This window comes from Pleurodeles waltl, chromosome 4_1 (assembly GCF_031143425.1).
Source record: "Pleurodeles waltl isolate 20211129_DDA chromosome 4_1, aPleWal1.hap1.20221129, whole genome shotgun sequence".
Taxonomy (NCBI): Eukaryota; Metazoa; Chordata; class Amphibia; order Caudata; family Salamandridae; genus Pleurodeles; species Pleurodeles waltl.
The window spans coordinates 1,021,646,593-1,021,659,918 of record NC_090442.1 but is presented as its reverse complement, the minus strand read 5'-3'; the positions used below and the strand labels follow the sequence as shown (position 1 = coordinate 1,021,659,918).

At 46.7% G+C, this 13,326-nt stretch overlaps 1 protein-coding gene across 2 annotated transcripts in view; it reads left to right on the top strand.

The window, feature by feature from the left end:
• Positions 1 to 8,535, top strand: part of LOC138288363 (zinc finger protein 250-like) — a 49,858-nt gene extending 41,323 nt beyond the window's left edge. For both annotated transcript variants that reach the window (XM_069229919.1, XM_069229920.1), the window contains one exon: positions 1,099 to 8,535. In XM_069229919.1, coding sequence (XP_069086020.1) covers positions 1,099 to 1,847 — 749 coding nt within the window. In that variant the 3' untranslated portion in view covers positions 1,848 to 8,535. The remainder of the gene's footprint in view (positions 1 to 1,098) is intronic.
• Positions 8,536 to 13,326: the final 4,791 nt, after the last annotated feature.

Here is a 13,326-nt window from a genome sequence, read left to right as displayed (position 1 = left end):
ACATTTACAAAGGCACTTGTATGAAGTAACACGTTTGTTCTGATGTCCCCTGCATGACCTAGTTTAAGTCGATATGTCCACACAAAATGTTTTCCTTTTTTAAAGAGAAACAACCCGTAATTGAGGATAATCATTTCAAGATGTTTGATAACGAAACTTTTTACCTTTTTAATACTAAAACTCTGGTTTATTCATCCAGAATTTTAATTGCTCACAGAAATGGCATAAAAAATTAATTTGTCCACAGTGGTAGACCTTTCTGCCATTTTTGAGTATTCTGCGGAATTACAGCGGAAAGCTAACGGGTCTTTTCCACCCATGGTCTAAAGCTCCAGAAAAAACCGTGCGTGAACTATTCTTTTGTAAAGTCAGTACAGTAAATTCTGCACACTGACATGTTCTCCATTTCCTGGTTTCTGTAGACTGAGCTGAGATGGCGTGTGCTCAGTTGCCATGCGTTCTGCGTGTATCTTCTTTTAAGTTTGGCTGGTTCCTCAAAATTGTCCCACCACAATGACTAAACTAATTCAGTCCGTATAGAAAATAAAACTTAATCGGGATAGCTTTGGTGTGAATGAATAATTGTTTAGGTAATTTTCAGGAACCAAAATACCTTTCCCTGTCAGGAAGCAGTGATATAGAGCTTCTGCACTAAAGTAATATCAGGAAAGGAGTGAGCTTTATGAATATTTGCATAATTAAACATGGATCCCGTCTGAGGTGAACATAGGGGTCTTTTCTATGATCTTTCCCAAGTGGATGGTGTGACATTCTCAGATCATCATATGGACTGTGTGTCTTTTGAATATTGATAAAACAATGCAGCAGAGCCAGGTTTAAGGGATTCATAACCACTACAGTTGAAATATCTGGGTAGCAGAATGTAGTTTCCGAATTCAGCTCTGTCCCTGCAGTAAATATTTGTCCGTGTTGCCAAAATAAATGACGGCCTCTTTTTTCGGAAAGTCTCGAATTTCATTTTAGCTTAAAGCATTGGACAAGTTCGTTGGTGATCGATTTCTACAACTTTAGTAATAAGACAATATTTTAGTAGTTTTTACATGATGTGTTAATGAGGGTCTTTATGTTTTTTTTTAGGTGTCAACACAAAAGAAAATTCTGTGAAACAAGAGCAGGCAAATGGCTGTGAGACAGCTGACACTATCGACTGTGAAGGAAACGCTGGAGCGTTAACATATACACACACGAACCGTGATGACAGCTTCAGCAAGCTTCACAGCGGTGTGGGGCATCCATCGGACAGAAGATTACGGAGTGAGACTGTGATCGACACTGAGCAGACGTCCTCTGAATCGACCACTGTCAGTCAACAGAGAAAAATGCAAACTGGGGTGAAACTTTACATTTGCAGTCAGTGTGGAAAATATTTCAGCCACTCATCAAACTCGCTCACACAGCAGCAGAATATTTGCAGTGAATGCAGTTTCAGCCAGCCAACACACAACAAAATAAAAAAGAAGAAAGGGGGAAAAACAAACTGTATATGTAGAGTGTGTGAGAAAAGTTTCCGACATTCAAGGTCATTAATGATACATCAGAGAATACACACCGGGGAGAAGCCCTATTCGTGCAGTGAATGTGGGCGGTGCTTCAACGTCATGGCAAACTTAATAACGCACAAACGGATACATACTGGTGAAAAGCCGTACACCTGCAGCATTTGTGGAAACCATTTCAGACAGTTACCGCATCTTATCAAACACCAGCGAATGCACACGGGTGAGAAACCCTTCATGTGTAACATATGCCAGAAGCGATTTGTTGACTCATCAACCCTAGCGAGACATAAACGGACACATACCAGAGAAAATTTATACATGTGTTGAGAATATAAAAATGGTTTCGGCTAGTCGTAATGATAAAACTCAGTTGTGTGCAACTATCCTGACAGGTCCAGCTTTACGTGTTCTGAACCCCATCATGCACAGAAGAGACAAGATAGCATGGCTCTGTTCCCACCCTGCGTTGGTTCACCATCTTACTCCAGTGAACGAATTGGATGTAGAGCGGGGCTGTCTCTCTGAACCAGGGCTCTCCCTGACTGCAGCGCTCTTGGGGTTCCCCAACTGCAGGCAGAAACTCTGAGCGTACTTGAGAGCCTCTGCCTAAAGATGGAAAGTAAGATGTCTTTAAGAATGTCAGTCGCCTGTAGGTGTTTTTACAATTCTCAAGTGCACTGGTATTTCGGATGGTTAAAAGGCAGGGTTTGGTCCTGGTGTGTTCCTCTGTTCAGGGTGAGGAATGTTAGCTTTGCCTTTCATGTCTCTTCAGAGCGATATCTTAAGTCACAAAATTTAAAAAAGCTCTTTTTGTGAAATGATCTTGGCAGTGCCCATGCAGTCAAGTGATTCTGGTGCTTTGTCTGGGATATGGCGACCTCTTCCACTGGCACTGCACTTTCTCCTTTTTTGCAGCTGCATCAGAATCATTACAGTGGAGACCTATGAGTTGCCCTTGTAATGGTTTATCGCTTTAGGAGGGGTCAGTCAGAGGGGTTGATCTGCCTTCCTGTCTACTGCAAGAATCAAATGGAAAACTGGTGGAGTCTTCTAATTACAGAATCAGCTGGTAAAGAGGTACTTTGTTGGCTTTTGAAGTTGCTAGTAGCGCACAGACTAGAATGAGGCAGTTCTTCTTCTTTTTTTGTTGTTGTTGTGAATTACGATTCTCTTATTGCCCTAAAGGTCTATTCCCAGCAACAACATACAAACTTCAACCCCCTTCGTGCACCCATTCTCCAACGCAGCTCCTTCAGCTTCTACTTGGCCCCCCACAAAACTTCACCCCCTGCTTACTCGCCGCTTGGGAGGGAGGTTGGGCAAAAACTTTGGGTTGCCCAGCCGGCCACTGTGTTGCCTTTCCTAAAATGGTAGCACATACCTGAGATGGCTCCTAAATATATCTCCCCTCATAGCCCAAAAAACGCCCAAACAGCACCCGTGGGCTGTGCCACTTCCCCAAACATCCCAGTGGGGAGACCTCTCATTCCTCCGGCAATCCCCCTTCGGGACCCCCTCGGGGAAGAAGGACATCACCACAACACCTCTTTGTGTGTAAAAAGGCCGCTTTATTGGAAACGGGTGCACTTGCAATGCAACAAACCCTTGGCCTCACAAAACTAACAACCTCACTATACATTTTTACCTTTCAAACACTCCCCCCTCCCCTACTCTCCCCCTCCCTTTATCCTTAACCTTGCAGTCTCTAAATATACTCTTCCTTTTGTAATGATTTCTTCACTGAATCCGTTTTGTCACCTTAATAATCTCCTGCTGCCCCCTACCCCCAAAATATTTGTGTCTGAGTTGTCCTGCTGCTGTCCACCCCCTTCAAATGTGAATGTGTCTTGTCAAATCTGCCATCCCTCCCTGTTATCGTTGTCATGTAAAACTGTCTCAGTCTCCGCCACCAGAAAAAGGAACCTCCTTTTTCTGCCCCCACCCTTCTGCGTTGTCCCTCACGCCATTGAATGTTATGTCGCCCATCGCTCACGCCCTGCTAAAAGGCTCGCCAAACAATGCCTTCAAAACTTCCTTCATTTGGAGCAGGTACAACTCCATGCCCATGAAGGACAGGTGTACGCTGTCGCCCCTAAAGACTTTGCGGTCCTCAAAACAAAGCTCTCTGTGTTCCAAATAAGTAATACTGTTTTCCTCACAATTTTTTTTAATTTTCGTAATAATTTTCCTGCGTGCCCTTTCAGTAGCACCTTGTTTTCTTGCCCCTCTCCATACCCTGCACGGGACAAAAGCTGTCCAAACCACGTGACACCCATACCACTGTTGCTGAATTTCCTGCAAGTTCCCTTTCATACCCTTCATGATATCTAATCCTGTCCTCTGTACTAAGTTGCTTTCCCCCCAAATGGATTAATAACACATTCGGGCACAAACCTCTCCCTCTGATTTTATGCAACATCGCTAACAACTCCTGCCCCCTTTTCCAACCCAACGCACCCTGTACCATTCCCGATCCAAACCCATATGTTCCCCAATAGCCGTTCGTCTTGCTTGCTTTTGAGCCCACTTGACGAAGGAATGTCCGATGACCCAGATGGCCAGGAAATGTGCCTCCGGTCCTGGTACAGAACCTGCAGCAGGAGAAAAATATGTTAAACTCACACCCCTGACTCCCCTTCAACCCCTTGCCTTACGTATCTTTTGTAAGCATCTGATTTCCACCTCCCGAGCCTCATTATCTGACGTGTGCGCCATCCCCTTGACCTCGCCTCTGTCGTCATGCCTATCCGGAAAGAATGTGTGTCAAACTGAGCAGCATTCCGCCCTACGCACTGCAAACCTGCCCTCAAAAGAGCTGAAAGCTGATGCGCTATGACCCTTTTCCCATCCCCATCGTGAAAAACCTCCCCATAACCTCCCAAACTTCGTGCCTTGAACTGCATACCCAGGGAAACCGGGCATGCCCCCTCAATAGGATAATCCGTAAGTACCACCTGTGCTCCTCTGCCCTGTTGTAGAACTCCAGATGTGCAATACCACTCTGCTCCTCCTGAAGGTCACGTCACTCCACCTCAAACCTGTCTTATGTCCTGAGCCTACCAACTCTGAAACCCAGAAGGCACAGAAGAACATCCAAGACATTAAGGTCCTAAATAAAAGACATTTGTCTTCATCATAACATACTCTCTGAAGTGCTGGCAAAACCTCCTTTAGCAAGCCTAAAGACATAGGCTGCCGCTCATTACGTTTCTTGTCTTGCTCTCCAGGATCCGACGCCCCAGCTACCCTGCTGACGGTGAATAGCCCCACAACAGTTTTCTCATGAAGGCAATGCCCGACAATTTCCATGATATGGTGATCCTAGATTGCCGTCTCTCTACTAACTGCATGATAAAACGCACTAAGTCCTACAGCCTATGTTTACCATCTTCCCTCCTGACCGCCCCCGACCGCCGAAACTCCTGCCACGCCTGGACGTACACTTGCTGTGTAGATTGCGCCAACAAGTTCACCACCAGGCGCAGCTTCCAGCGTTGCCTATGGTCCACAGAGCAGCCGGCATTGGTATCCTGCACAGGGGCTCGTCCGCAACCATCCCATGGAATCTCTCCCACTGTGAACGAGACAAAGCGTCCGCAGTGTCATTGTTTACACCCGGCACATGTTTAGCCCTAAAATGAATGCCACGGCGCAACCATTCTAGTACGAAAACTCGCTGCAGCACCTGCACATCCCGCCCTAATTGCCTATTAACAACCTGCACCACCGCCAGGGTGTCAGTTTGGAATAGCACTTTTTTGTGCTCCAGGAGATGACCCCAAATGCGCACTGCGACCACAAATGGGAACAGCTCAAAGAACGCGATGCTCCTGCCCCCCGCCAAGCCCCCGGCCAATCCTCCGCACAGTATTGTCCCTGCTAATACAGACCAAAGCCCAACACAGTAATGTCACCTCCTTCTGCCTGGTTACGGATATAAATATCCATTATAAACAGGTGTTGAAACACTCAAATAATGAACGTGAAATTGAACACCCCATGGGGAGGGCTTTGTCCACGTAGCAACTTCCTTGGAATTGTATACTGAAAAGTTCAAAGTCATTGGGGCTGACTGGTAGGAGCCGAAAGGCTGATTTTATATCTGTCTTTGCCCTCAAGGGACCAGTTCTTAGACATTCCACCGTAGCAATGGCCACGTCTACCGACGCATAAGACACCCGCGTCCTCTCCTCTGAAATGAAATCATTCACAGAGGAGCCCTCCAGCCAAGATAAATGATGAATCAGCTGGTATTGCCCAGGTTCCTTCTTCGGGACCACTCCAATGGGGGACACCAAGAGATTCTCCAAGGGCCAGTCTGAAAAAGGACCTTCCATTCGCCCTTCATCCACCTCCTTGTCTAGTTTTTGCTGTACGATCTCCTCCTTCCTCTTGACGGACTTTAAGTTATCAGCCCAGCAGCGCTGTCGGGGCCCTGTGTCGGCCAATTTGAAACCCTCCAAAAAAACGCGCAACAAAACCTGTGCTGCCCGTTCATCGTCGTAACGTTCCAACCAAAAACGCAGTTTGTCAATTTTAACTGGAGTACGAGCTTTTTTCCCAAAGGACCCTGCCCGCCTCTGGGCAGGCTGGGTCCCTGCCCCCCCTTGGCTGCTCGCATAGGAAGACTGACTTTGACCTGCCACCTGGGCTCCTTGGTTTCCTGAGGCATAACAGTGAATAACCGCATGCCTTCCGAAGCAACGTGAACATTCATGTCTAAATTTGCAGTATTCAAGGGTGCAAAGGCCCTTGTTGTAATCCCAGCATGCTCCTGACTTGAGTGACCCACTTCCCACAGTTCCTGACCCACCCTTTGTGGTTGCACTTGCCCCACCCTGGGTGGGGTGCTCCCAAAAGGGCCAGTACATTATAGGCAGCCCGCTAGCCGTGAAAACAGTTTTGCCAAATTTTGACAGGCTCATGGTGTGCTGTCACAGGTCTGCGTCAATCTCCCCCCATTGTACTTCCGAATCGGCTGCCATCCTTGCCCGAAACTCTTCATCGTACTGGACCCAGGTATAGCCCCCATAATTTAGATGTGCCTTCCAGATGACGTCCTTATACTTAAAAAGCGCTACTGCCCTCTTGGGAAAGCGCTCGCAATAAACACTCGCAAATATTAAAAAGGCTGCTGTCCAGTTCTCAATGTTAACTGGAACCCTCTGCCTCTTGGCCAATTCATATTCCTCCTCTATAGAAGCTTCTTTGGATCTGACCTCCCAATGAAGAAGCTTTAACATTTCTACATACTCACCTTTCCAAATCTTCTCCTTCGTTGTTACCATGAGGTGCGCCCCTAATGGCTTAGCTGTGCCCATGTAGGGTAATTTATTTTTATTTTTTCCCTGACTGTCTCCTTACCAGAGTCATCCTTAGTATCCCCGCCCTCCTTGCTCTCCGGTACCTGTGGCCCCGCTGCCGGTCTCCGGCCCGACCCTGCCGTCTATGACATATACCCCTTTACACAAATGCTTTTTCGCGTTATCCGCCTTCGCCTCAATTGCCACTGATACCACATCATGGTGTGTAGAAACCACCTCCTTACCTAGCGCCAAGGACATGGGCCGCTCCTGAGCCGTCCGCATCGCCATTTATCCTCGTCCTTTGGCCTCACTCACCACCTGAAACGACTGAGGCACAAGATTAGACACCCCCCTCTTTGTACCCCACCAGTCGTCCTTCTCCTCATCCCTCAACTCTCCTTCAGTATTTTCTTCCTCCTAATCCAATTCTTCCTCCACTAACATTTCTCCATACTCACCAGGCAGGGCACCACTGTAAGCCCTCCCCTTATCCTCATCCATTGTGGTACCTCCCGCATGAGGTAAGGACCGCTGCAGGGCCCTCCTGCCCCGTCCAGACTGCCATGTGCCAGGCTGGTCGTCCAGAGCCGGTCACCGGTGGGCGCAAAACCCATTCCATCACGGGGCCCCTGAAAACCAACCTTAGCCCGTGGCTCCTTGCCACCTACATCCCTCTGTGATGCCATCCGGCCGGCCGCTCAGGGCCCATCTGTACTTCCTCCCAAGGTTGCCGTGCCACCACAGACCCGCTCGGGTCCCGTCGTGCCGTCTTCTCACCCTGCCAGGAAATGCCCGATGTGCCGGTGAGCCCAGAAACCGCACTCATATCACCCCCCGACGCACCCCGCCACCCAAGCACCCCTATCCTCCCGCTCACCCCCCACGGGAACTCCTCCCTCCCCAAATTCTCGACATCGAAAGCATCGCCCAGGGCCTCCAGGCCCCAACGCTTTCCGTAAGTTCACCTTGGAGGACGCACCTTCAAGGTGATCCCATCCTCCTCAACAGCCAGCCCCTCTGCCTCCTCCTCGTCGCTCCATTCTAGAATCGATTCCCATTATTGCGCAGGAAACCCCCCCATACCCTCCTGAACTGGGGGCCCCCTCCCTCAACCCAGCAGACCCCCCTCCCACCACCCCCAAACTCGGTGAGGTCGCCCTCCAGCTCATCGCCCTTGACATGGCCCCTTCCCATCTTCCCCCCCACATCAGGGTCCTCCCCTCCCCCACCCAAGGTATGTGCTCCCCCTTGCACTGGTGGAACGTGTACTCAAGTAGTCCCTCCTAACTCCCAGTTTCCTTCCCTCTGCACCTCCTCCTCCCACCCCTTCCTCACTCTCCTTCTGCTCCTCCTGTGCTGAAGGGATTCTGTCCTCCACCTCCTGCCCCCCCCTTCCCACCCGTCGAACGCCCTCCCCACCCTGCCCCGACTGCCTTGGCAGCCTCCCAGCTGCCTCCTTTCTATCGCAGCACAGCTCTGTGTGTCCGCGTCAAGGCAAGCCTCCCTGAGGGCGGGAACAGAGTATGCCTGCCCCGCCCTCCTTTCTCCACCGGGGTATCCCCAGCCCACCTCCCTCCTCCCCCGACTACCCTTACCGCCGCCTTCTGGGTCTTCATGCTGCGCGGAGGCGAGCAAGCCAACACGGCCACCGCCACACCGTTCTTCGGGCCGGGCGCAGGTGTTTGACAACAGCTTTGCGCACCAGGTCTAAGAGCTGCCCGCACTCGCCGTCTGCAATCCTCCTCCGGCCTGCCACAGAACCTGCGACCGCCAAACGCGACTCAAGGTACGTCAAACACAACACGCCCGCCGCCGACACCACGCGCGCTGTATTTCTTGTTAACGGCACCCAGCGCAGAAATATAGGGAAAAAACCTGCCACGCTTCCAAAACATTAATACCGGATTTTTTATGTGGAAAAAACTTCGCTTAGAAAAAAATTCACGAAAAACTTCGGGTTGCCCAGCCAGCCACTGTGTCACCTTTCCTAAAATGGTGGCACATACCTAAGATGGCTCCTAAATATCTGCCCCTGTAGCCCAAAAAACGCCCAAACAGCAGCTGTGCCACTTCCCAAAACATACTGGGGGGGAGGGGGAGACCTCTCGTTCCTCTGGCAATCCTACCTGCGACCTCCGTGTGGAAACCATTTCAGACAGTTACCGCATCTTATCAAATACCAGCGAATGCACAAGAGTGAGAAACCCTTCATGTGTAACATATGCTAGAAATGATTTGTTGACTTATCAACCCGAGCGAGACGTAAGTGGACGCACACCAGAGAAAATGTATACACGTGTTGAGAATATAAAAATGGTTTCAGCAGATCATAATGATAAAACACAGTTGTGTGCAACTATCCTGACAGGTCCAGCTTTACGTGCTCTAAACCCCATCATGCACAGAAGAGACAAGATAGCATGGCTCTGTTCCCACCCCATGTTGGTTCACCATCTTACTCCAATCAAAGAATTGGATGTAGAGCGGGGCTGCCTGTCTGAACCAGAGCTCTCCCTGACCGCAGCTCTCTTGGGGTTCCTCAACTGCATGCAGAAACTCCCGGCATACTTGAGAGCCTCTACCTAAAAGGGAATGTAAGATGTCTTTAAGAATGTCAGTCGCCGGTAGGTGTTTTTACAGTTCTCAAGTGCACTGGTATTTCGGATGGTTAAAAGGCAGGGTTTGGTCCTGGCGTGTTCCTCTGTTCAGGGTGAGGAATGTTACCGGTGCCTTTCACGTCTCTTCAGAGTGATATCTTAAGTCACAAAAATTAAAGAAGCTCTTTTTGTGAAATGATCTTGGCGGTGCCTATGCACTCAAGTGATTCTGGTGCTTTGTCTAGGATATGGAGGCCTCTTCCACTGGCACTGCACTTTCTCCTTTTTTGCAGCTGCATCAGAATCATTACAGTGGTGACCTATGAGTTGCCCATGTAATGGTTTATCGCTTTAGCAGGAGTCAGTCAGAGGGGTTGCTCTGCCTTCCTGTCTACTGCAAGAATCAAATGGAAAACTGGTGGAGTCCTATAATTACAGAACCAGCTGGTAAAGCGGTACTTTGTTGGCTTTTGAAATTGCTAGTAGTGCACAGACTAGAATGAGGCAGTTCTTATTTATTTTTTTGTGAATTACGATTCTCTTCTTGCCCTAAAGGTCATTGTTTTCAGTAATACTGCAACCAGTAAAATAGGGATTTTCTGTTTGTCAAGGTGTGTGATGTGAGCAAAGCTATCCTAATATTCTTGTGGAATACCGTTCAATGTTGGGGGCTGTCCTGCTGTTGAAGCTGACAAAAAACACAGGGTGAATGAGGAAGTCAAAAGCTATTTTAATAACCTTACCATAAAGTTATGAAAACCCATCCTATTTGAGAAATGAATATTGCTTAATTTGTCTCAAGTATTTTGATTTCAAGGGCACCATTTTCTCAAATGACTTGGAATTGTCCTTTTAGTGGCTATTACTTCAGCATGCATAACTAACATGTTCAGAACTTCTCAGTCAAGTAACTCTAGAGGTGTCCCATGGCAGGTGTTAGGACCACCCTAGTTATCCTTCTTTAATGTCTAAGATATTCATAAATTACAGATTATCTTTCCACCATTCTTACCGACCTCTCTTTGGAGGTGAAAGGACCCACCCTATGGAAGGATGCTGGAAAAGCTGATCTTGCTGCTTTTGAAACATTGACACTTGAATGATTATATGTTTCATACCTGAGCAAGTTTTCATGTTCCACTCAATCACAGAACAGTATTTATATCTAATCGGTATACCTTACTACACTTAAAAAATTGGAGATTTGGCAAGTACAAGAGTATGCTGTCATGAAGGAAGGACTTCCCAAAATCTCAACAGTTGGGGTTTTTAACAACTCAAGTTGGTAAGATTTCTTTCAGGAACGAGCAGTGAGCTTTTCAGTTTACAGAGGAAGTTAACCAAACTAAGAGGTCAACTCCAGATTAAAATGTAAAAGGTGTACGGCTATGTTAATTGAGCCCCTTTGGCTTTGGCATATGGAACATTTTTTGCTATGCATATTATGTTGTTTATTTTACATTCACAATTGAGAACATTTATATTGTGAAGAATACTGTGTAGTAATGTGTATTTAAATTTGAATTTAAAAAGAGGAAATGCAGTCAGATCAAAGGGGTGTTTTAACTGCAGACCTTTAGGGAAGCTCCTGCGAGAATATACTTCGTGATTGCAAAATGGGTCAGAGATAGAGGAAGCTGTATAGTGATACCTTAAATTTTACAGAATGTGGAATTAGATCAGAAACATGTAAAGTGGTATAACGATGAAGACTGTATTATTTGGTTGCCCAAACAGATATAAAAATAATAAATGCATCATTGTATGTTGACGGTATCTGTACTGCACTGTCGTATAAGAGTTTGGACTCCATTTTAAACACTCTTTTGTACCCTAATCTCCGTTTACAAAGATTGTCTATGCAACAATGCTGTGCCTATATCCAAGCGAACAAGGATGAGATGTTTGAAGGTTTTTTTTTTTTTTTTAATACTGCTGGCTTTTATGCCCTTGTCTATGTTCATCTGTCTCATGGTGAGCCATCAGAAAGGTTTATTATTCTTCTGTCTTTTAATATGCTTTAATGAAAAAAAAATTAATTGTTGTAAATTCATTGTAATTAATTTGCATCTTTGTATGGAGTCCACTACTGAAAATTTGTATAACAAAATTAAAAAACAAAAAAGTTCTGAAGCTGGCAAAACTGTGAGATTGCTTACCTAAAGAATTCACTTCTATAGCATTTAAGTTGTATTAGCCATGCTTTGTAATGCTTGGACAAAACTACAGAAAGGCTTATACCACCACGGCGGACATTGTAATACAACAGGAGCCCTCTAAACGAATCCAAACCACCCCTCCACCAGATTTTACATCTCATTGTACTCACCCTTGGGCTCAATAAAGGTCCTTCTACTCCCTCCACTGTTTTGTAGGCCTACCCACCATCCAACCTGTATGCAAAATCTTGGTCAAGTTCCTTTATTATATCTGGTGCCTTCAAGCATTTGGTGAACCCTTTCTTTTCCAGTCTTGTCAAGTTTTAATTCTTGCCACATTCATGGCTAAAAAAAAATAAAGTAATGGGTAAAAACAAACCATAAGATTCACTGGAGACACATCCACACTGTCTAACATCTGCTCACATGCTATGCATTAGTTTGCGTGATCTTATTGACATGCTTGTTTGTCCCAGCCTAGAAATCCAAGAATGGTGAGTATCAATAAAACATGGGAATGGCCCATAGCCACTTCACTCTAGCTGGGACAGGCTTAGGGAGAGACATCTTTTTCGCATATTCTGTTTCATTTCTACAATTAAAATACTCTAGATGAATAGAAGTCAAATGTATGAATGAATCCCTTCTTGGAGAGCACCTTTGACCTAGGCAACTCATTGTCCCATAACTTTAATTCCTCATAGTTTGTGAGTAGACTCTGCTAGCTTGGAAGTGTTGATTCAGCCTGGCTGTATCCAAGGAGATTCTGAATAGAGCAGCAGCTGCCTCCTCCCTGGCCACAGAGACTGGACTTAGCTGATTGGCTCTCTGAGTCCCTGGCAACCTGAGCCCCCACCCCCACCTGCTCTGGCCCCTTAGGTTTGTGGAGGGAAGCCCAAGACAGCCACCTCCATTGTGTGAGCCTCAGCATCCTCCCTGTGTCCTAATACAGCCCAGTGTTCAAGGATTGCTAAAAGACCTAGGTAAGGAGCCCCCAGACTTATGTGGGTAAATAGTATTATTTGTTCAAAAGTGTTTATTTCAGCTACCTGTGCCTGTTTTACTGTGGGCTCTCTGTGTTTCAGGCAGCTTGGCCTTTTAAAGTGGTGATTGTTTTTTTAATTTCGTTTTTGCCGTGACTATGTTAATTACCTTGCTAGCTTGTGGCACGTGACTTCATAACCGCCCCCCACTCTTTTTCTAAGTAAAAAGGCTGCATACATCTTGCAGAGTGTGTTTAAGGAGACTGTTTTAATCTGTTTCTGTGATTTAAATTGTGTTTAGAAACTGTTTGCTCCCCCCTGTTTTTTGCCTTAAAAAAAAAAAGCCACATTTCTGTGCACGCGACCAGCAGTATTCCAGTGTTTATTTTTAAACAATCTCTCCCTTACCTGGAAAGTAGACTCGGCTAGCTTGAAAGTGTGGATTCAGCCTGTCTGTATCCAAGGAGATTCTGAATAGAGCAGCAGCTGCCTCCTCCCTGGCCATAGGGACTGGACTTCGGTTAACTAGCTCCTTATATAAGTTCCTATTGGTTGTTGCATATGTTGTTGTGATAGGTTGTTGGGAGCTGGTCTTTCCATTGGTTGCTGGCTCCAGGGCTGGGTCTGTGATTGGTGGATAGGGCTGAGAATCTGATTGGCTGTTGGTTCTAGGGCTGTGATTGGTGGACATGGCTGGGAATCTGAGTGGCTGTTGTTTCTAGGGCTGTGATTGGTGGATAGGGCTGAGAATCTGATTGGCT